This window comes from Opisthocomus hoazin, chromosome 8 (genome assembly GCF_030867145.1).
Source record: "Opisthocomus hoazin isolate bOpiHoa1 chromosome 8, bOpiHoa1.hap1, whole genome shotgun sequence".
In the NCBI taxonomy this organism is placed as follows: Eukaryota; Metazoa; Chordata; class Aves; order Opisthocomiformes; family Opisthocomidae; genus Opisthocomus; species Opisthocomus hoazin.
The window spans coordinates 61,040,995-61,065,076 of record NC_134421.1 but is presented as its reverse complement, the minus strand read 5'-3'; the positions used below and the strand labels follow the sequence as shown (position 1 = coordinate 61,065,076).

The window sequence follows — 24,082 nt, the reverse complement described above, 5'->3', positions numbered from 1 at the left end:
TCCCAAGGTCACAAACACAAAGCACAAACTACCAACTAGTGGGCCCAAAAGGAACGTGACGTCAGAAGCAGGGAGGAACCTGTTTTTAGGGCACAGCAAAAAATGTAACGTGAAATATCCTACCTAAAGCAACAGTGCAAACAAAGTAGCAAGAGGGCGCAAAAGACAGTGGTGGACCCTTCAAGACCAGGATCAAAGGAAGAGAGAAAGCAATAGCTCCAGCACCACCTCCCTTTGTTAAGGACTCTGCACTTGATCAACATTGCTGCATTATTTGCAACATTCATCCATCATCTCCGGCAGAGGAAGATCTCTGACATTGGATTTGCCATTTGTCACATGCTGCCACTGCAGCTCAACAGTTATGTCTCAAAGGTTATATTCTGCCGTGTCAGTGGATTCAGGGAATCAGGATTTTAAGAGCACTGTGTGCGTGTGTGCTTTCTGCTCCAGTTTTCCTGCATGACATGGAGATGCTGCAGTGTTCAGGTGCAACAACTAGTCATTATGGATTCAAGGCAAGTCCTCACATCCTGTAAACATTTATACAACATAGAGCAAGTGAGACTGAGGATACTCAGCAGCCCAGTGGTTAGGAAGATGAATGTTAGTGTCTGAAGTTCAGTCCCTGCTCCAGAGACTAACAGGATACGACTGCAGAGCAGGATTCATCTCATCCAAGTTTAGACATCTACATTACTGCTACTCATTCTAGGCTTTTTAGAAATGAGACCAAGAAGCACTTTTACAAAGAGATTTGTCCGACACCTTTAGGATGAAATTAATTGTCCTGCGGAAGCATCTAATTCTTTCCACTGAGAGAGTGTGCAGAGTCACCAGCTCCGAGTCATGTCTGACGTCTCAATTTCTGAAGTCAGGATAGATAAATCCCTGCTAAAATGTTCCCAAATGCCTTCAATTTCAGACATGTCCTGAGCATATCTATAGGATCAGGCTGCACGAAGGAGATAAGCAGGGAAACCCTGAGGGTTCAGTCAGAGCTATGGGTTCTAGTATCTGTGTGCAACATCTCCGCCCAGGCACCCAGAGTCAGTGACGCAGGGACTGAGCTCCACAGGCAGTTAGGAGGTAGCTGAGCTCCAGCTCTGGTGATCCTGGGCAACTCAGAGGACTGCCACCGGCAGTGGCAGGGCAGGAAAGTAACCAGGCTCTTCTGCGAACTGGGACATCCCTACTCAGGGAGTCCTGCTGAAACCAAAGCTCCCGACATCTGTTATTGCCCTCCCTGGGCTGCTTGCGCGGCCACGGCCTGCTGCTGCCCCAGAACACACGCACAATGCTCAGAAAATAACATAAACGTGAATAACTGTGGATGTCACAGGTCTGTAAGAATGAATATTTCACAGTGCATCTAACTAGCAGGTAATTACTAATGTGCTTGCAAAAGTGTCATGTTGGTAGCTGAAAGTCTCTCTTTCTGAAGTTCACAGTTACATCGCAGAACCTGTGTCCTCTTCCCAACGAGACGACGCTGCTTTTCAACGCAATGGGCGTTCAGGTCTATAGAGACAGCAGTTCAGGGTTTGGTGTACAGCTGTTAGAGAGAAATATCTGTTTTGAGAAGACAAGGCACACGATTTTCCTCAGAGTGCAATTCCTGCACAGGTCATCATGGGTCTGTCCTTTCAGATGCTTCTGCTTAGAATCTATCATGTCTGTCCCTGACACAAAGTCCACCACCCCAACTCGAACTGCCTCAGACTTGCTTAGCTTTCTGTTTTGCAGACCTCCTGAATGATTTGATGTGTTTGGTCTGCTTTTTTCCCCTACGATTTTTTTTCTGTTTTAAAAGCATGCTAGAGATCTTAAAAATCTAAGCCCAGGTTTCTCAAAGAAATAGGAGCGGGTCCTTAGAGAATGTGGATGAAATCAATACCTGGGTACTTCCTTCTTCCTTTTGGGACACAGAAGCAGAAATTTTTCTACCTCATTGCATGTGTGGTATGACTGATGAGGAACAGAAAATGAAGCAGAACTTTCCTGCCCAAACAGGGCACGGCAAAGCAGATCTATACATGCAGACACGCACACGCACACGCACACACAGAAACGCACCCCAACCGTCACACAAGCAGCCCTGCTCAGAGTTTTGACATAAAGTCCCTGTAGGTACATTCAGTACTGGGATCATTTTGGCTTTCTATCATGAAACCTGAATTTTGCATTTGACATTATTTTTCTTAGGCTAACCATGTATTTGTATTCATGTATATCAAATTATTATTCTGTTCTCAAGGAAATAAAAGGTGAGCCATATGAAAACAATGAAGTGAGAGTGCCTAGCGAGCACCTTCTGTACCATGCCTGAATCCCAAGACACTCTTTAAAACTCCTCAGTTTTCTGAAGGACGGTTAAGGGATGGTTAACAGACAAAGTGATGAAAACTGTTATCCCCCCTGCACCATACAGTGGCACTGGTAAGAGCAGGATATGACAGTCACGATGTGCTGAGCACCATAGATGAACTATGTTTGTCTTTTCCAGAATTAACCCATCCAGGATTTTTCATATCATAAGAAAAAAGAGACTGCAGCACTACCAAGCAATGACTGTAGCTACAATACATTTGCACCTTTCACAGCTCGGTTTGACACTCCATTGATACTGAGTAGGTGACATAAAGGGTACTGTGTGAGTTGGGACACACTGCACCGCAAGTCATTTTTTATTTATTACCTAGGCGATACCTTCACCAGCTGTGTTTCTATCACAGTGATTTGGAGAACGGGAATTCAAAAGGACCTTTTTTTCCTAATTCCTTTTACCAACTACAGAATTTTTATTTCCTTCTAATATTTCCTCCAAGGAAGCAAAAGCCCTTTGAATTAAATGAACGTTAGTTGTCTATTATCAGACAGCACAAAGAGAAACAGAAATTAAGGACTAACAATATTCTGAAACTAGCATGACCTTAAATTACGTCAGGTTAATAAATCACTTCAAATGTAAATGTCTGCTCTCACCTTGAGTTCTGAATAACTTTAATCAAGTAGCATAATAGAAACTTTGACGATCAAAGGCTGTAACTGCTGGCGGAGTGAGACTACAAGTTGGAGAGACAGCTGGGACTTTGGGGCGAGTCACCAGATCTATGTTCACCAGCACAGCTGCATGGGACAAGCTGTGTCCCAGCAGGGCTCCTCTGTAACGCCAGTCCCTGCGAGCAGATCGGTTGACAGCACCAGAGTTTCGCGATCTGCATCCTGCAACGCAAGCACAGGCGGTGCACGGTAACGCAAGACTCACAGCCCTTAGAGAACCAACGATAAACGTGGGGTTTCTGTCTGGCTGAGGAACCTGAGGGCAGCTGCAGCACCAGCATCCTAAAGACACCATCTTGCAGCAGTTCTTCATGGAAGCTGAGACAGGTCCAAAGTCACTCACTCTCTCATTCTGTGGTCTTCTTTAATGTGAACACAAAAAAGACTTGTATGCATCTGAATTAAAAAAAAAAAAAACCAACTATATATCAAAGATCTGCAGGTATGAACAAGCAATGCTTATAAGCCTTCAATATGAAAACCTGGGAGGAGGAAGATGTAGAGGCCAGTTCAAGACAGAGAAGAAAATTCGGAGTGGCATCAATCTGCTTCGCACACCTCCCTCCCCACATGGAAGTTGTACTGGGCTGCTGAATTAGAGGTGTTCATGTTTTTCTGAGCATGTTCTCATTCATGTATTTGCTTTCTAGGCTCTTCCTAGTGGGATGCAAGGCAGCTTAAGGCGGTCATGGTTCTCTCCCTGTTTATCAATATTACTGCTTACAGTCACAGGAACACCCTCATCTTAGAAACATAATTTGTGGGTATGCCTCACCCTCCATGCTTAGGAAGCTTCCAAAGGGGCAAAAAAATTTATCCTTACATGAATAATAAGTTTTATAAAACTCTTAATCATATAAATCAGAGCAAACTCCCTATGAAATAAAAATGAAAGCTTGGCTCCACTGAAATCAAACATAAACCTCTGATTTCAGGGTGGACAGAATTTCATCTAACACCTGGAACAGAAATCGACTGCTATGCCCTGTTTATTACAGCGCAGGGGGAAGCACCCCCAGCTGAGTACCGGGCTACATGAGCACTTCAAGCCTTTTACAAGGAACACAAAAGCCAGAGACCTGGTGTTGAGTCCCCTGCTTTTGCTCTCTCCAAAATGACGAGTAACTCTTACATTTCACAGAAGATTTCAGCCTATTCTGGAATGCAGGTATCTAGGATTGCTCCATCCACAGTGGAACACTCACTGCAGGGGCGCTGGGTCCTGCAGCTCCGCTCTGCAACGGTGAAACCCAGAGACCTCCAGGCAGAGCCACCGCGGCGGCTTGGTCGTGCATTGCCACGCTGTCTCCAAAGCTGAGCTGGCCTGGGAATGCGCACAACTACAGCGGAGCAGCGTGGTGCACAGCGGCCGGCTCTGATCATCAGTGTAACGAATGCAAGCTGCATCATCTGCACTCACAGAGAACCAAAAGCAGGCTTGCCAAGCTGCCTTTCTCCATCCCAGCACAGGTAACACGAAAGACGCTTTGGCTGTGGCTTTGTTTATCTGGCATTTTCTGTCTGATATATAAAACAGAGGATACTAAATGTGTGTGTGTGTGTATATTTGTATGCAGTTACACCTGTTTGAGCCAATTTCTCACAGCGATCTGCACTGATAAATTCTGTCTATTGCTGGCGTTTCAGGTCCCTTCTGTTTTTCAGCAGAGGACCTGGGCAGCTCGCTCAAGGGGAAGGACTGCTGCTCTTTAAACACTGCGCTCCCCTCTCCAAGAAATGCAGGTCTCAGGAGGAGGCAGCGCCTGGCTTGCAGGGGATGAGTAATTGCCTTCTGGAAGCGAGCTGCAGCTCTCGGCGTAGCTGTGCCTGCAAAACGCGGTTTTCAGTCCCCATCTGCAGGCAGGACGGAGCAGAGCAGCTCAGCACCCCGGCTGGGCTGGGGGGCACTGGGCTGAGCTGGGCCCGGGGCTGGGGGCACTGGGCAGCTGGGGTAGTGCAGGGTGAAGAAACGAAGAACAGCCCCGCTGTGCGAATCATGGCAGTGATCTGCGGATAAAATCTGGTCTACCATTCATCACTTAATCAGCCACCAGCCAACGTTTTTGGGGTCCCAGCTCCTTGTGTGGTGGCAAATGGGCAGTCGTTCTGCAGCTCTGCCAGAGAGTCAGGCCGGGTGATCAGCACCGATCTACGGCAGGCACACGCACCCGCTTTGGTAAAATGGCAGAAAGCAATAACTTCAAAATGAAGGAGGAAAAAGCTCTACACGGACACCTACCACATTTGTGCAGACGGGGCAGAGCGGGCGCACGAGTGGCGGAGCGTGACACTGCAGGGCAGCACCGGGGATGCGGGGCAGAGCATTGCAGAGCCTTGCAGAAACGGGGACTGCATCGAGTCCTCAGGCTGGCGCCTGGCTCCAGTGACCCAAAGCACCCCCAAACCACGGCAGCTTCCCAAGTCTCACGCCAGACTGGAATTTCATGACAGCTGGAAGAAGAAAGTGAACTACCTGCTCAGACAGCAACGTCCGCACAGAATATCACAGAATATCACAGAATAGTAGGGGTTGGAAGGGACCTCTGTGGGTCATCTAGTCCAACCCCCCTGCCGAAGCAGGGTCACCTACAGCAGGCTGCACAGGACCTTGTCCAGGCGGGTCTTGAATATCTCCAGAGAAGGAGACTCCAATCGCATGAGCCGAACCAGACCGATTCCCAGATTTCCAGTTCAAGGAGAGGGCTACACACATGAAGACTTTAGGGCAAGGGGTGCGTGCAGGTGAGGTGCGAGCTCCATAGCACCTGTACAATGGCTCACTGCTCCCTTGAACACAAATAATCACCAAGCTCCTGCCTATGCCAAAAATTTTGTCTGCTTGCTAAATCGGTGCCCAAACCCTAAGGCAGTAAAAACCTACAGGCAAATTTTCCTTGTTCCCTACTGGAAAGGAGTGATTGAGAGCAAGGTTTTTAGCTTCAGCCCAAGGCGAAAGGAAAGTACAACTCAATCAGTACTTTCAGGTAAGAGAATATTCCCTTTAGCTGAGGAAGCACAAGGAAACCAGAGGTTTTGATTAAAGTCGACCTTCCAGCCCTTCCTCGTGTTAGGAGGTTTCATCCTTATCCAAGCACTCTCCTTCGCCTGCTGACAGACAGCTTGCTAATATGTGCAATATTATTCAAATTTGTCAAAAGACATTTAAAATCTCATCAACATTGACAAACTGAAAAGGGGAATATTAACCCCTAATTCCAGCTAGTCAAGAACTGCACTTTCACTAGTTTCTAATGAAAATTACTCTGTAATAAGTTTGGCTTCATTTTTTGTTGTGACACAGACCTTTAATTAATATGGTTTTACAGCCAAAGTAATGAGTTTTCTCTATCATATCTGTCTGACAGTAGATCTTCAAAGAAAAATGAGATTAATCATTATTTTAAAACATTGGCTTTATGATTTTTTTCATTTCGTTTATGATATCTGCATAGATAAATAAAAAAAAAAAAAAAAAACAGTTTCCACCACCATCCCAGAATGGGATTGATTTACTCTAACAAAAATGGATGGGAGCATTAGAAGTGTTCACTCCAAATATGCTCACAGTGACTAACAGCATGAATATGAAAAGCTATCTTAACTGATTCTAAGTTGCAGATGGATCTTGGCAGAAAGGAAGTCAGAGAAAAATGAATGTAATTGCGGCAAAATATGTAAAAATGACAGTGAGAGGAAAGTCTAGACAATGTGAGATGATTGCCACGCTCTCCAGCTTGGAATGCAAAGCTCGTCTTCTGATTGTTCTGGGGTTTAATCTGCCGAACACACATCGCTCTTCGAACCCATATGGGCAAGCAATTTGCCATATGTTTTAGTACATGGCACGAGTACCCGGAGATGTACTACTGCTGATGCTGCGAACACAAAAAAGCAAGAAAAGCCGCCTGTGTCTCTCTGATATGCTAACAAGAGGGTGGAGCGTTCCAGGGTTGTTTTTAAAAGAAATACCAGCCCTCTACATGGTATCTTCTCCATGCTCGAAGCCGTGTGAGGTCTCCCTGACTCCCAGAGCCCTGGCTGGGACCACAAAAAGAGATCTGAGGGTATGGGCTGATGGCAAGTTGAGTAGGAGTCAGCAGCATGCCCTGACAGCCCAAAGGGCCAGCCGTGCCCTGGGGTGCATCGGGCACAGCACAGCGAGCCAGTTGAGGGAGGGGATTGTCCCATTCTGCACTGCACTGGTGCAGCCCCACCTTGAGCACTGCATGCAGCTCTGGGCACCTCAATATAAGAAAGATGTCAAACTATTAGAGTGTATCCAGAGGAGGGCAACCAAGATGGTGAAAGGCCTGGAAGGAAGACTTCTGAGGAGCGGCTGAGGTCACTTGATTTGTTCAGCCTGGAGAAGAGAAGTCTGAAGGGTGACCTTATCTCTGAGGGGTGACTTCATCACAGTCTACAACTTCCTCAAGGGAGGCAGTGGAGGGGGAGGTGTTGATCTCCTCTCTCTGGGGACCTGTGACAGGACACGAGAAAATGGAATGAAGCTGCATCAGGGGAAGTTCATATTGGATATTAGGAAAATATCCTTCTTCACTGAGAGAGTGGTCGGTCAGTGGAACAGGCTCACCAGCAAGTGGTCATGGCACTAAGCCTGCCAGGGTTCAAGAAGCCTCTGGATGTGATTCAGTTTTAGGTAGTCCTGCAAGGAGCAGCGAGTTTGACTCAGTGAACCTTATGGGTCCCTTCCAACTGGAGATATTCTACTATTCTATGATTTCCTACCAACCAGGTCCAGGAGTGCACTGTAGCCACCTAAATCTTGCACGGAGAAAAGACCCGGAGGCAGAGGTCTCCCTCTCCTCCTACCCCCTGTGAAACATGGGAAGAAATCCTGGGCACCAGGACTCAGCGGAAACCCCCTGTGCTCTGCTCGGCTTGACATCTTTCCTCTCCTATCTCTCTGCCTCCCTACATCATGCAGAGGTTATGCGCAGTATGGGCAAAACTGCTTTTGTGCAACCTCACTCCCCATTTCTATCACTATTCTAACCAAATCAACTTTCCATGTACTCGACCTTGAGCTAATGAGGCAATGCCATCTCTCTGTAGAGAAAATATGGATCCCAGCTGGTAAATCTTGGTCTTGTCCTACGTCTTTCTCCTCCCCCCACACAAGCAGCACATGTGGCTCTCCTTCCCCATGTCCCAGCGACCCATTTGTCTTCTCCTTCCAACCACGTCACGATTCCTCTCTCTTTTCTCCCAAGTTCATTCACACATGAACAAGACATCACTCCATCATGAAACCAATGTCTCCTTCAAATCTTAAAAGAAAATGTCAGCTGATGATGGCTAAATCAAAGCAGGGTGTGGAACATCAAAATTTCTAAATATATTGAAAAAATCCTCATGTTATTGAGTGGAACATCTAAACAGCCTGTACAACCTCATTTACTTACCACCGTTATGTTTGTTTGATACACCATTCACCTGCACGGTTGTCAAACCTCAGGGTATCCTGGTTTAAATCAGGCTGTGGACACTTGCACACGAGGTATCACTGGTCTTTTGAGTTTAATACATTGGTACTGGAAAAACCATTCGCAAAATCATAGCCACTAAAGTTTTGGGACATCAACAGTGTTTGCCTGTAGCCAAACATTCAGTAATTTACTGCTGCTTAAATCTAACTGACATCTTAAGCCAAAAAGGCAGGACTTCAAAGTACATTCAAGTGAAAATTTTCTATAAAAACTCCAACCTGATTGTAATTCTAAGATTTTTCCCTCTGTCACGTCAACTGAATATAGTAGATCACAAGCACGATAACCAGATTATCCTGCTGCTGGTATTAAACAAGGTGCATTAGTACAGCACAGGACAATCCTAAAGAATAAGAAGAAACGGTGCTTCCAGATGATACCTCTGTAGAGGCTGCACAGCCTTGAAAGCCTTGCAGGCAGCCAGCAGCAGCCCCAGTCAGAAGAGCGCATTGCCTGGGCTTACGCTCACTACTGTATCCCAAAGGCTCTGAAAAGTTTTCTCAAATAATAATTGCATTTGATAAGGAGCATCACAGGGAATTAACCATCCTGTAGTCTTGCTTCTTGATCTTTGTTGGCTTTTATCTCAAGGTTTACTTCGTATTCTTATACAATGAAAGTCTTTGTATTTTTGAACATAGATCTGTGTATGCAAGAAAATCTTCTGTGGCTGAAATAGGCAATTTGTACCCATTGCCCCTTGTCTTCTCCATGTGGCTCCTTGTGAAGAGAGAGCCTCCATCCTCTCTGTATCTGCCCCTTAACTACCGGAATACTGTGATGAGGTTCTCCTGGGCCTTCTCTTCTCCAGGGAGACCTAACTCCTTCAGTCTTTCCTCATACGACATGTTTGGCCAACAGTTTGATCATCTTCAAGGACCTCCTTTGAATCTTCTCCAGTCTGTCCACATCTAAGGTCAGCAGAAATTTTTTAATGTTCAGTACCACAATACTATCCAAGCTATCTAATCTACATCATTTTCTTGCAGTGCAATGACAGCTATTAGTTTTGTAGAGCCAGGGCGGTATCTTGATGAGTAGAAGTCACAGCTGTTGTTAGAAGGAGCTGCTTAAAAGATCAGATTTGGAGAAACGAGCATTGTGGTTCTCAGTATATTCCCCACCTGCGAGCTACAGGTGTTAAATCTGCATTAGCAGTAGTAACTTCAACAAGGCATCAACCGTATCTTCAGTGAAACTAGATTTTTTTGAATTTTTTTTACAGTCGGGTCTTAGGGTTTTTTTAAGTGTTATTTTTAAGGATTAATAATCTATTTTGCCTTTTATTTCAAAAAAGGTTACTGGCCCAGTTAAGAGAATTTGAAAGAAACAAAATATAAAGGTAGTGGCAAAACCTGCTACGCTAGTCCCAGTAGCGCATCCTTAGGCTGTGCATTATTAAGCTAACACAAAGAACATTTTGAAGAATACCATTATGCTGCTGCATAGAGAAAAACGCTTCTGACTAGTGTGTACACGATATGCTTGGAAAATCAATTCTCCTTCAGAGGGTTCCAGCAACAAGTGAAACATCTGTTGCTGCCTCCAAGTTTCTCCAATTATTTCACAACTATTTTTTTGCATATTTTGAATTTCTAATTGTTTATTTTTATCTAGAGAACCAGGATTTGTGGTGCAATTGAAATGCACAATGTGCCCATGTGCGTGGGAAAGAAGAATAGGAAGTAACAGCGGTCTCTAACTGCAGTGTTATGTGACCTCAAGGCCAAAATTTTTGGCTCTCTACATTATTTGCATTCACTGTATGAATTCCACTCTATACACAATGGGAATTAATCCCATTTCAATAGTTCCAATGGCTCCTATTTAGTCCAGGCTTGATGCCAGTGATCACTATTGTGCGCAGCTACACAATACGCTTTCTGCAGCCCAAAAGCCAGCTTCCAGCTTCTACCCCCTTACCTCAGCGCACAGCTCATGCGGCTGTGTCGGTACCAACGCTCATGGTGTAAATGCTGCTGAAATAAATCACGTTAAAGGAAAACCGCAGCGGGGCTGGAGTAGCAAATCTCATGGCAGCAAAAACATGCAGCTGCGCTCAGCGGAGGAAGGAGTTGCTCAAGCCAGCTTCAGGAGCGGTGCAAACAAGCCACAGCACGAACCGGCAAGAGCTGCGAGCAGTCCGACCCCTCGGCAGCACAGAGGCCGGAGGACCGACCGGAGACCTTGTCCCGCAGTAACATTCACATTCATCAGACCAGGGACAGGCGCGCCTCATCATGGTCGGTGCTGGTTATCGGCTATCCAGAGCTATCACTGTAAAAGGCGATGGACAAAGGAGAGGTGAGAAACGCACGTTACACACTGCACTCTGCTCTCCCCGCTGTGTTTGCCCGCACAGCACCAGCACAAGGGCCGGGGGCCGCAGCCTGGTGCAGAAAGCGGGCTCTGGTGTCAGCCTCCGGATGCTGGCGTGGAGTTACTCGTGCCATCCGCACAGGCCAGATGAATAACTACCTTACCAAACACACTTAGAAGCAGTCTAACTTCATAGCACGGGTTTGCAAAAGACCAGGACGCCTTGCTGGAGGAGAGCGGTAAAATGCCAGCGGTTCCCCCTCTGCTAGCCGGAGGGTTTTTGTACAGTTTTTATCTGCCCTGCAAACATCGTTTGGCCAGCCAGTGAAGGCCTGCTAGGAGTACCTTTGACTCAGCTGCAAAACTACAGCCTGCAGGTAACACAGGAGACCGACGGTGAGCCTTGTGCCCGTCCCCTCTGCTCCTCTGGAGCACCCGGCTCCCTCGATGCCAGCTGCCGGGAGGACGCGCGCCGCAGCGTCTGCTCTGCCCAGAGGATCTTGGCCAAGCAAGGAGGGCTCTGTGTTTCTGGATGGGATTTAGAGCTCGATGGCATCACATCTATACATCTGGCAGCAGCAATGCCGTGAGGGATTTTCAGCGAAACGAGTGAAGAATGAAAGCAGCGTTACCCCTACAACTCACCGCAAACAACAGGAGCAGCATTTCCCCACGCGTGGGTCAAGTTTAAAGCTGATCTTATCCAGCCTTTGAGTTATTGATTTTACTAATAAAGAAGCAGTTCTCTTCAGGTACCCCTGCCTGTTACTCCGGTGCTGGCTGTGACAGTTTTGGGGGCTGTTGCTGCGCCAGCTCGGCGCCATGTCCGGGCTGCTGCACGGTGAGCTGCACGGGGGTGGGCACCTCACCAGCTGGAGAGCCGCAGCTCCCGGGGGGACTTCCCAAGTGCTGGCACTGGGTTATGGAATTCGCATTTGGAAATCTTTTTTTGTAAGAGCAAACCAATAAAATTAAAAAAAAAAAAAAAAAAAAAAATTACTTTTCTTTCCAGCAGCAACTGAACTAATTACACAGCTGCAAACACTGAAGGCTTCACTGTGGAACAAAACAAAGCAGGATTAATCTGCCTTAATTTAGGTGGCTAAAAGTTTCACATCTGACTCGAAATTATCCACTCAATTTTTGTTTTACCCTCAAGAGAGAAAAACCCCAGAGGATCACTGAAATTAGTGTCAAAGATCAACCCAGTGAATCTGCCTCTGAAGGTCAATGTGTGTTTCTACCGACTGCAAAGGAAGCCCTGGGTCAACCCAGCCTCCAACTTTCAGACTTTTGAAGCTCAGGCCAATGAACCCTACACAAAGTGTAAGACCACAGCCATAGGTATGGTGAGCAGGGTGCGCAGAGCTGTTGGGGAGCGACCTTTCTTCAGGGCCAACCCTTATCCCTAGGCTGGTTGTCTTTGATCCCAATTAGCACTACTATAGAGATGGCTTAACGAAATATTAGAGTGATCCTTGATACGTGAAAGTAGAACAACTGTTTCCCAAAAAGTCACTGTTTTGGTGGCCATCTACCACTTAGGTTCCATTTGTTTAACTGCATTTTTCAATTACCAAGTAATTCACTTGCTATCCATTCATATGCATGAGACACAGCAAAAGCAAAGTCTTCATTTATTTTACAACCACCTGCCTAAAGACTCAGGCTTGGGTCATGATATCGTCAGGAGGCAGCCACCTAATCCCTCATAAATTTTAGTACCAATGAGACCATGTTCAAGGGGCAGGAGCTGTTTGTAAGTAAGGGCTAAAAGCGAAAATACGGGTGGCTGGGTGCTTAAGAATGCAAGTGTGCCTAAACATAAAGCATCGTCATTTTTAAACATAAAGACTGAAGTAATCAATGAAATGAGTAAGAAATGAAATCATTTTGGAAGCTTGTCCCTAAACTGCATATGGTGTCTTTTGCTTAAATTTATCAATCAAACACAGGAAAAAAAATAAAGTAAAAAAGACACAACTTTCTGCAGCACGACCTTATTTCTTAGTCCAGATAATAAACTGACACAAACTTGTCCTGGAAAAAATTGAATCTGACCAGCAACCAGTGCTGTTTATTTTATCACAGGTGCTTGCGTCCATACTGAAGGTTGTACCTTCATCTCTCCAGAGCTAGAAAGGCAAAGAAAATCTCTCTTTGATTTCTATCTCCAGAGAATCCCGTTACTGATAGCAGGAGACGCGGCATTACTTACAGCCCAGAGAAACGACTTTTTATCACGAAACCCAGTGTACAGCAATTTCAGATTTCTGAAATTTTGTTTAAAGATGGCAAGTGTCAGCTCAAGTGTAAAATGATTAAAGAGTGGAAAAGAATAGGGAAGGTAAAAAATCCACATTCTTAAAATTAATTTATATTATTTCATAACAACACTTCAGGAGAGTTATTTTTAACACACTGAGGTTACATCTTCACTCTCCAACATTTAATCTAAACTAACTCTACACAGACATTTTACACTTGCATAATTTAGACATTTCATAAGGACGTGTACCAAAGCTAGCAGTGGGAAGTTCTCAAATGACGAGACCATACTGGCAACGTGGCGCTTAATGCAGCCAGCATCAACCAAACAGTTTTCTTTGTCCTTTCCCATTTATTTCTATCACCACACTGCAATCTTTCCCTGGTGAAACCAAGACAGGACTCAGATTCCAGCCTGAGCTTTTAAATTACTACACAACAATTCAAATCCATGGTCTTACATACCTGCTTAGACAAAACTCCGTTGCGTCTTTGGTATGACAGCACTTCAGCAAGACCTTCTGACACCTTGCTGTCAGAAAGCCCCATCTGCCTTAAACCTGGTACAGTACCCACTGCAGCACAGAGCAGCGGGCAGAGCATCCAGCTGCCGCGGCGGGAGCAGTCTGCTCCATCACCGGCCCCAAGCAGAGCTTGCTGCACGGGGCTGGCTGCGGTCTGGAGAAACAGATCCAACTACTGATACAGCCAGAAGATGGCTGACACATTTTCCTTCACATGGAACGTCCCCGGTACCAAACATCCAATATTAAGCAATAGTCTACAGCATTCTCAAGACCACTGCAGTAACCCACACCTATTAAAGTCCATGGGGTACAGCACTTGTGATGATCAAAATGACTAAAGGGGACAAACACCTGGTGGCAGTAGCTGACCAGCTTTGAGACTTGTCACAGGACATGGGGATCTTCTACATTTAGAACCGATCTCTCCACATGAATGAGCCTCCCCAAGATGACTTTGGTAAGCAACGGTATCTACAGCCGTGGGTCGCAGAAAGTCTCTTTCTCTGGAGATATTCAAAACCCGCCTGGACAAGGTCCTGTGCAGCCTGCTCTAGGTGACCCTGCTTCGGCATGGGGGTTGGACCAGATGATCTGCAGAGGTCCCTGTCACCCCCACCATTCCATGATTCTGTGACAACAGCCTTCAGACTGCAAGATGACCATCTTGCATCCACAGCAACACCAAGTGACAAGGGATCAGACTCACAGCTGTAGCCTCCTTGGTGATTTCTGTAGTTTTCTGTAATTATCACTGAACTGTCCATTGCCATCCACTGCAAGTTCTGTCTCAGTCCTCATCAAGGGAACGAGAAGCACACTATGGGGAAGATTTTGGAGTCCCTGATAGAGAAGGCTTCATAAGAAGGCCCTTCTCAAGGCTGCCTGTATGTCTAGAGAACATACACTGTGTGCCCAGTTCAAGGTTGGCAGTGACTGACTGCTTGAGGCAGTAAGGAGGAAATCTCTCCCCGCCAAGCCCCAGGCAATGCTGGGCTCACAGCTGATATTTAACAATGCAGATACCCAACTCTGCCAGTAGAATTGTCACCAGAAGTGGGTCAGGGTGCAGTAGGTCCAAATATCAAAGGAATAACACTCCCTTCCTTTGGTGAGTTGTCCTGTCATAAACCGTCCACGGCAGCCTTGGGACATTTCCCCCTTCCCAAGAGAAATGTTTGGGTGCTGTCACCAGTGGAATCTACCTGCTCAACTGTTGAGGCAACAGGCAAAACGAGCAGATAAGATGAGCAGAGCTGACAGGTATTACCGCAAACACCTCTATCAGCCACCTCATGAATATTGGCAGCACAGATATCTTCCAGGTGTTTTGCAGCATTCTTTTTGACTCCCAGGCCAGATACTCCCCACGGCCCAGCAGCATTGCCAAGATCAGCCCCTGGCTGAACACACCTCATACAGGAATTTCAAAGGACATCTCCAGGCTCCATCCATCACAGCTGGCAAGAAGATGGTGATTTTCAGGAAAAAAAAGTGTCAGCAACGCAGGATCCTAACAGCCCAGCAAGGACTGATTAGTTTTCCTAAGACTGACAAGGTAAGAAGGCAGCATCTGACAGGAAAGCCACAGTACAAGTGAAGACAATATGGGCACCTTCTCTAGATTATTTCCTCTGTCACCTTGCATGTAACGACACTGGAAGAAGACTGCTTTCCCCATACCCTTTGTCAGTTGCTACTTATGATTAAAAGGTTTGCTTCCCCATCTCCTGTACCAATGCAGATGCATTTTGTGCAGTCATGCAATAAAAACGAGATTGCTCTATGGACTGAGAAAAAAAGAATCATGCATCCCTTCTCCGCCAAAGTTCTCTCTTACGTTGCCACAAATTCACTACTGAGAAACTGGTAAGAAAAGTCCACCTAAGGCAGGAGCAGCGGGCACACCAGCATTACCAACAGCCTTTTCCCTCCAACAGACAAGCTGGATGCCTTCGGGTTTGAAGTATCCTGCAAGGAGAGCAGCAGCAGCCCACAATCACCAGCTGTAGAAAACAGAGAAGTCAGTCTCTCTCCTGTATACTGCTGGATACCAAAGATGGATCTTTGACATTTGACCCAGCAATATTCTTAAGCATTACCTGGAATGAAATCTGCTCGCAATCCAGAGAAGCTCTTGGAAGCTACTAAAATTGGTATCTACCAAAGGGGTTTAAAAGTCCCACCCACAGAAGGTAACATGAAGGACTAATCAAACTACTAAAGTATCTTCCTGCATCTCGTCTGTACTTTAACTCACGCTGCTCTATTCTGGCATATACCAGGCTGAGGTAACATTGTAACATTGCAAAAAAAAGGGTTGTAAAATTATTATTTTCTTTTTGCAGTACATGTAACGTACACGCTGGATGGCTCACTGGAGCCTACCAGAGCCAGCAGGTTTACAATTACATATTGAGCAAGCAGCACACAGATAAAAGCTCTTAAAAATCACTTCTGTGGTTTCCTGAAAGGTTTTGCATTCCTTCAGATTCCAAATGTGGCACTCAGGAGGATACATGTAAATTTAGCTCCATGCTGGGAGCTGTAGAAACACAGCTCTCTCTTCAGGAGGCAGCAGGATTTCCCAACCACACCCACCAGTGTCAGACAGAGGACGTACTCAGCGTATGCTGAATTCGGGCCTGAACATCGACAGCTGCTTAGATTCCACGCAGGATTTTCCATGGGATGGGATGGCTTTAAGGTTAGGATTGATAAAAACAGGGCACAATCTGAAGCGAGGCAGCAAGCAACAATACATGGGTCAGATCCTATCATCTTCAGCTTTGTTAACTATTTCGGAAGGTAATTAGATATACTTGTGGTCTGGACTAAAGAAACTTTTACTGTTCCATAACATTTTCTGGCAATCGCTGACAATTCTGGCACACTAAGCTGTCACTAGAGCTGGGTGTTAAAAATAATGGTTCTCAGAAGATGTTCATTTCTCAATGTATGTAGTGTCTTTCATGACCATCAAAAGAAATCTGAAATTACTGTAAACAGCCTACATCTGGACTAAGTTTAGAAAGTGAGCAAACACAAGTGTGGAGCATAACCTACTGCCCAGCAATCAGTGGTCACGGGGACACCGCTAGCAGAACATGTTAAAAGCCCACAGACAAAGTTTTGGAAAAGGCAAAATTAAGCTAATATAAACAGGTGTTTGAGAGCTGTTAACAGACGTCTTCTGTTAGAAAATATTTCACTAATCAGTAAACAAATAGATAAAATAGGTAAATTATCACGCATTAATTCTGTCCAAATATTCCATAACATGTTATTGAAATATTTCACTTTGATTTCAGTAAGTACTTTAGTTTGCTTGTATTTTGATTTTTACATGGAAGTATATCTTGTGACATAATGAAACAGTCAAAATGGTGATTGAAATTAATCCCTTAAATCCTGGTGAAATAGGACTGAATTCTGTTTCAATATTTTTCAAATAGAAACTGCTTTATGGAAGGTGCACGTCCAGCAGTCTTCATAAAATTAAACTGCTTTGTGTAACTAAAAGCGTCTGAGAGTCTGTGTTCTTGCAATGAAGTGCAAATTTGACAACCATCATTTGCATTCCATGTGCAGGATTTCTCTCCCAAATATGCTTTAATTTGAATAGAATATATGGATTTAAATCAAAATAGGCAGACTCAGAAATATGCTGGGTATTACTAAAAGATATAGCTCACCACATTGGCTTTTTTTCTTTTTTACCATCAACCATTGAAAGCTTTATTCCAAGCCTGATAACACTTTCAGTTACAAAACGTGGCAAAAAATAACAGTTAACACGCAAGATCTGCCATATTTCTACTTGCCTCTATTCTCATACTGGATTTTCCATATTGAGGGATGGAGAATAAACCTCTCCCACTTTTAACATAATGTAGCAAATAAAGGTTTTTATTATTTTTAATTTCATTTCACAAATCTTTTACTCTCCTCAAGCCGCCATTTGTTAGTGCAACAATCCACCACAGTGCTAGTTGCTGAGGTATACACGGTTAAACTAATTCCACCTTCAACCAAAACCACAATGTTTTCCCTCCCTCCCCCCTTTTTCTTTTAAGGTAATGAAAGCCGTATATTGAACATTTTACATTTCTGAAAATAATCCCATGCCAGAGGAAAGAATTATTTTGTAATAGCGACAAGCTGCAAAAAGCAATAGCTTTAACTTTTATCACCCATAGAACTCCTGCTGTACTTTTTTTCTTAAAATATATTTTGTGCAAAATTAAGTTCTGTCTAGGTCTGTACCATAAATTGGAAAAAATTGTGTATAAAATGTACTTAATTTTTAAAAACAATCCCAACATCAAACAACAGAGAAAGAAACAGATCAGATGCAGCTGAAGTCTTCACATGAGAAACTAAATACAGTATGTTCTTAAAGCTCCAGTAATACATTCTTTCAAAAACCAGAATGCACTTTGGTCATTATTAAACGTTAGTACAGAGGCAAATAAAATACAAAATGCTTGTGTTGCTTTATATATAAAAATATTTTTATACCACATAAGTTTAAGATACATTACTTCCAATCTTTCAAGATTCTGAAGATTAGCAAACATAGTGCAATGTCCAGACTCTTGTCACCTAACTATTGGTCATTTTCCAATATGAAGCCGCTACTTGAGAACCATAAAACGTAAGAATAGTTGAACTTGATGATATTAATCCTCCCAAAATAATTTGTGGATTAAAAGTTTTTTCCAAGTAACTTAGTTCTCCATGGGTGAACGCCTATTTTTGTCCCACTGAAGCACGACGAGCCGGTGGGACTGGTCCAGGCAGGAGGCAGGGACAGAGGCAGAGGTGGGAAATCCAAGGCTGGGAGACCCCCGCCAGGACGGAAGGGCACCTTGCTGGGGAGGAACGGGAGGAAACGAGGGTGTCTGAAGACGCACATCTGCTGGATACCAGGCTTCATGAGCTCTGCTGCCCACCAGACGAACTCGTTTTCTGTGTTTAACTGCTCTTAAACTTCAATGTGGTATGAATGGCATATACTATAGTGCACAAGAGGAGAGCACCTACCTATCTTCTGCTCGGTCATTCATAGCATGCCTTGCACCAGTAAACCTTTCACTTGTTTAAATATTCAACTTCAACATATAATATATACTGCTCCATAGTTCACCATAATATATTCCAATTAATAGACATTTATATGTATATATATGTATAAAGTTTCTCATTAAAAGTAACAATAAAAAGTGCACATATTGAGCATGCACAGTCAGAGCTGCGCAGAACAGCCCAGTATTTCAAATAAATACAATATTTAATTTTATCAAAATATCATACAGCATGGTAACCATTTACAATTATTGCTCTAATAAAAGTGTTATCAAAGAGCACTTGTTGAGTTGTTATATAATACGTTATTAATATCCCAGGACATTTAAACTGCAGCCTACATGAGTTTAGATCCTGGAATTACTCAAAATCTTACAAATTCCCACTTGCTTCTAATAGTAATATAGAATATTTCTGCTACCTGTCATACTGTATTGTCAGTGCTTAATTTTTTGTATATGTCTCACTTTTCTATTGCAACCAAACATCTATTGATGTTATGTTATTCTCATAAATGACTGGTGCAAATTAAATATTCTAAGCAATTTTACCACTCTATCAAAAATCAAATGACTTCCATATAGCTTTCCTGTAACTAAAAATGTTCAGCATTGGCTTCAGCTTTAACAACAGATGTAGTAATTTAGTGTAATCAATATCCAGGAGTTCAGGTTCTCAGACACAGTTTTTGACCCTTCCCAATTCTGACCCTTTCCAAAACTAAACAAATAAGTTTGAAAATAAAATATAAATGTCAACTAAAATGGACATAAAACAGTGAGAAGATGAAATAAATACAAAGATTGCACAAGACAGTCAGATGTAAACACTTCAATTTTCCAAACAACATCCTTGAAGAGGCTGTAGCATCTGAAATACAGATTCAGTGGCTGCTTTGAGGCAGTTTTGTCAATGAGCTTTTCTGTAACACTGTGTTATCTTCTTTATATATTGTCAAGATTTGATCTTCCAGAGCTGGAAAGTTAGAGCAGTAAATAAACGTTATCTCCCATCTCAGTTTTCTGTTTACTAAAACTGCAATACCACCACATTTTTCATTTTCTTATTTCATTTGCTGCATATTCTACGATACACAAAATAAACTTTACATTCCTTTACTTCTAATAGGGAAAAAATGGATAGATGTAAGCAAACTCAATGGCCAGTTAAGGGCTTTGTGCTACAAGCTTCTGGAAAGTAAGGTGCCTCATAACCTGGATCTTGAAGCAGTTTCCAGAGTTTGCAGTTCAGAGGGGATCAGAGAGTAGGACCTAACAAGACAGTCCTTCAGCCATGATAAAATGACACTGTGCAAGACTGCTCATGGGAATACTGTATCTATTGTAATGCTTTTCTGTAGTGCAAGACAAGGATAGCTTGCACCCTTCTGCATCCCCTAAAGAGCTACAAAGTCAACAGTGAGGAATTCAAGAGAGAAATTGGATCTGGGATATGAAGAAAAGTTAAATAAGGTCTTGTACTTATGCGTACAAATGTCTCTGTATTTACATCTTTGAATTCTTAGTAATCATGTGTCCTAAATGAACCGAGGGAGCCATAAAAACACAAAAATATTAAAAAGGCTGCTTTGACAAATCACTATTCTTCTGATACAGCTTAAATTTCATAACCATTTTCAAAGAATATACCTTCTAGTTAATACAGTTAAGAATTCATTTGGCTACAAAGTATGCCCCATCTAGCATAACATTCTGAACCCCATGGTGAAAAAAAAGATGCTTATCAAGTAGTTACCTTTAAATTAAATCCAAGCAAGTCACTGATGACACCAGAAACAGCTGACAGGATGACAACTTGGGTGATATTATAAAGCAGTGGATTCATTGTAAGCCCGTATAACCTAAACGGACTGTCCAGTTCCTAGAAATGCAGAACAGCGGCATCATTAAAAAGCAAAAATTACACCAAGGGGTTTTTGTCCACGTATGTATTGAGTGATACTAGATATTTTAGGAAGTCTTCAAGTCACAGTGGAGTAAAACATTCTCCTAGTCTTCTGTGTATAAAAAACAACATGCACAAAAATACCCATCACATTGGCTGTTGACTGATGGTGTCTAAATAACCCTTCAAAAAATTGGAAGCTACCCATCTAGAGCATCCAGCAATTTGCTCACAAAACCAGGAAAACAGAGAGTTGGGTTTCCGGGCACCAAGGTGCCATAGTTTTAGAATTCCTTGTAATTTTCCAGAAATCACCTTCAGTGTTAAAAGAGCTGACAGACAGGGGAACCATGAAAAAGAAGAGAAGAGAAGAGAAGAGAAGAGAAGAGAAGAGAAGAGAAGAGAAGAGAAGAGAAGAGAAGAGAAGAGAAGAGAAGAGAAGAGAAGAGAAGAGAAGAGAAGAGAAGAGAAGAGAAGAGAAGAGAAGAGAAGAGAAGAGAAGAGAAGAGAAGAGAAGAGAAGAGAAGAGAAGAGAAGAGAAGAGAAGAGAAGAGAAGAGAAGAGAAGAGAAGAGAAGAGAAGAGAAGAGAAGAGAAGAGAAGAGAAGAGAAGAGAAGAGAAGAGAAGAGAAGAGAAGAGAAGAGAAGAGAAAAAAGAAAAGAAAAAAGAAAAGAAAAAAGAAAAGAAAAAAGAAAAGAAAAAAGAAAAGAAGAGAAAGATTTTCCACAGTGACACAGACTACCTCCCCACTATGAAAAATTAACAAAAAAGTCTTTCCTAATGCAATTTCCTTCCATTTCCATTAATTTTGAGAACAATTACTTATGAACATAGCCAGAAAAGGAAGATACAGGAAAAAAATACTAACAACCATTTAACTAACAATATTCTGCTTTTTTTTTAATTATTTATTGGAAGGATCAAAAAATTAACCAAAATTAGTCTGCAACAAAACTGGAACGAAGACACTATTTCATCAATTTTCAATTCTTGGTGTGTGAATAAAGTCACCCAAACTTTTCTGACCTAGAAATATGTCAAATAAAGGAAGAAAAAAGAGTTTTAAAATATGAGTGGATTACATAAGATATAACAACTATCACTGCTTTGGTCATTTATATTTTCCAACTTTAAATTAATCTTCCTCCCTCTCCTGCATTACATCCTGGGCCTTGAACAAGGTATTATAAATCCTTTTTTAATAAAGAATAATTTCAGAGCTCTGACTCTTCTTTCAAAAGAGGTGAAATGAGAATGAACAACCTTTTCATTTAGATGTAATGTGGTATAAAACTCTGCTGCAAATACAAAAGATATAAAAGACATGATTCTGAGAAGAATCACAAAGAAATTCTTTAAGGAAAAAGTTTTTACTTTTTGGATTCATCTTACCAGCTTTGGGAGGAACAAAATCGTAAGAATATTCAATATAATATAGTCCTCAGTAAAAGCTTAAGGATCAAAACCATCCAAAACCAAATTAAAAAAAAAAACCAACAACCAACTCTGTTTAGCTACTGGGCATGAAATATATAATTGTGTTGATCACTGACTACCAAGAATTCATTTAAAGCTCATACTAGGTTGCTTGGAAATCCCTTCTCACTTTTGGGCATGTTCTCACAGTAACTAAGTGATGGCCTGGTCTGGGATTTGTGCCACAAAAGCAAAGCCCCCTCTTGGAAAGGCCATGTCAGCTGAGACATTTCTGGAAGGAGTAAAACATGAAAGTTTTTTTTTTTTTGAAAAAAATGAGAAAAGCATGAAAAACACTGAAGTCAATCAGACCAAGGGTTGGTCAGCATCATGCCACCAACAAGCAGCTGCTTTTCACCCTATCTACATTCTCACAGAGCACAAACACTTCAACTCATGAGACACCCTGAATTTGTGGTACTTTTTCCAGCCTACTTGTCAGGTCTCTTCTTGAATCCAGGTAACCCTTCTGCATCCACAGAGTCCTTTCACCAACTGCTGCACAAGTCTGCTACCTGATGCACAGAGAATACTTCCTTTCATTTGTTCCAAAACCAGGTCATAAAAGCTTTGTGGTCCCTTATCCTTATACCAAGAGACACCACCACCAAGTGACTTGGCCAGGCTCTCCATATCGCTGGACCATAACTCTCCACTGCAGCTGTTGCTTTGTCAGCTTTGAGTCCTTGCTGACTCCGTCAGTCCTCTCATGGAAAGCGCTGCGTACTTTTTTTGAGATGAGGGGACTATACACACCGTTAAAGGTGTGCTGGGGGGGAGAATTACTCAGCTGACTTGAAGAAATACTCCATCACCTCAGCTACTAGCTGGCTAGATTAAATAGCATTTAAGCTTCATTTTAAGAATGGCTCCTTCGCACACAGGAATCAATGGGTAAGTGACCAGAATTCAACGTGTGGTAGAATGAGGCAGTGAGGTCTTAAAGCACCACTATATGTAAAAAAACCCCAATTGTTTCTTTTGATAGGCTTGAATTTTCCTGACTGCAAAGGAAAGGTGTAAGGGCACTGAAAGACATGGTTCAGGTTTACTGGATGACAATCCAGCCATTCCCTCTACTGATGGGGATCTCTGCACATGGAATCACTACCAGATTGTCACCTTACTTCTGAACCCAAGAATAACAAATCAGCAGCATCTCTAAGAACTTTATCATAACAGTAGAATGTATAAAAAGATCCGAATATTGAAAGCTAAAACTAGACAAATTTAATTTAAAAATAGTTTACACAACAGCAGAAGTGATTAAGCACTGAAACACCATGCCAAGAGAGGTGGGGAGGCAAGTCATGAAGTTGTTTTTTGTAGTGTCAAGACTGGCTTCTTCTCTGAAAGTCCACTTTAGTCAATTATAAATACTGTTAATTTTAGTGTAAAAACATATAAGAAATACTAGATCCAATGGATTTATTAGTTCATAAAGGCCAAACCTAAAATAAAAAAAAGCATTTTCAAGTGTTAAATTTATCACTCTTATTTGGCATTCAGGTAACCCTTAAGTAAGTTTTGGACTAGGGAAATGTTTAGTTTGAAGGAGGAGGAGACATTTCTGGAGCAAGAACTAAGCTCCCAGGCAACTGAAAGGACAAAACAGCTTGCTTCCCAAATTATGACAGATCTGTGAGCTTTACAGAACAGAAGAACTCAGCAAAGGCAATTTAGGGTTAAACTTGTCTGCCTGAGAACCTCTACCACCGCTTTGTTAAATGCTAACAACACCAACAAGTTTAAAAAACCCTAAGCATGTCCATTCTCTAGCTCCACATGAGTGAAAGATGACTTCTCTTCTGCAGAATTCTAGAAATAGGAAGTAGTAAAAAATTCATGTTCTCTCACCATGAAGAAGTATCCTCCACCCACCAAATACAGTTAGCTGGCAAACAGGATAATATTGCATAAGCAAAAAACTTT

The 24,082-nt window shown here is 42.9% G+C and overlaps 1 protein-coding gene across 4 annotated transcripts in view; it reads right to left on the bottom strand.

The window, feature by feature from the left end:
• Positions 1-17,378: 17,378 nt before the first annotated feature.
• The window catches only part of PHTF2 (putative homeodomain transcription factor 2), a 70,039-nt gene continuing 63,335 nt past the window's right edge, over positions 17,379-24,082 (bottom strand). For all 4 annotated transcript variants that reach the window (XM_075428398.1, XM_075428401.1, XM_075428399.1 and 1 more), the window contains 2 exons: positions 20,525-20,650; positions 17,379-19,744 (listed from right to left, as the gene is read on the bottom strand). In XM_075428398.1, the coding sequence (XP_075284513.1) occupies positions 19,724-19,744; positions 20,525-20,650 (147 nt within the window). In that variant the 3' untranslated portion in view covers positions 17,379-19,723. The remainder of the gene's footprint in view (positions 19,745-20,524; positions 20,651-24,082) is intronic.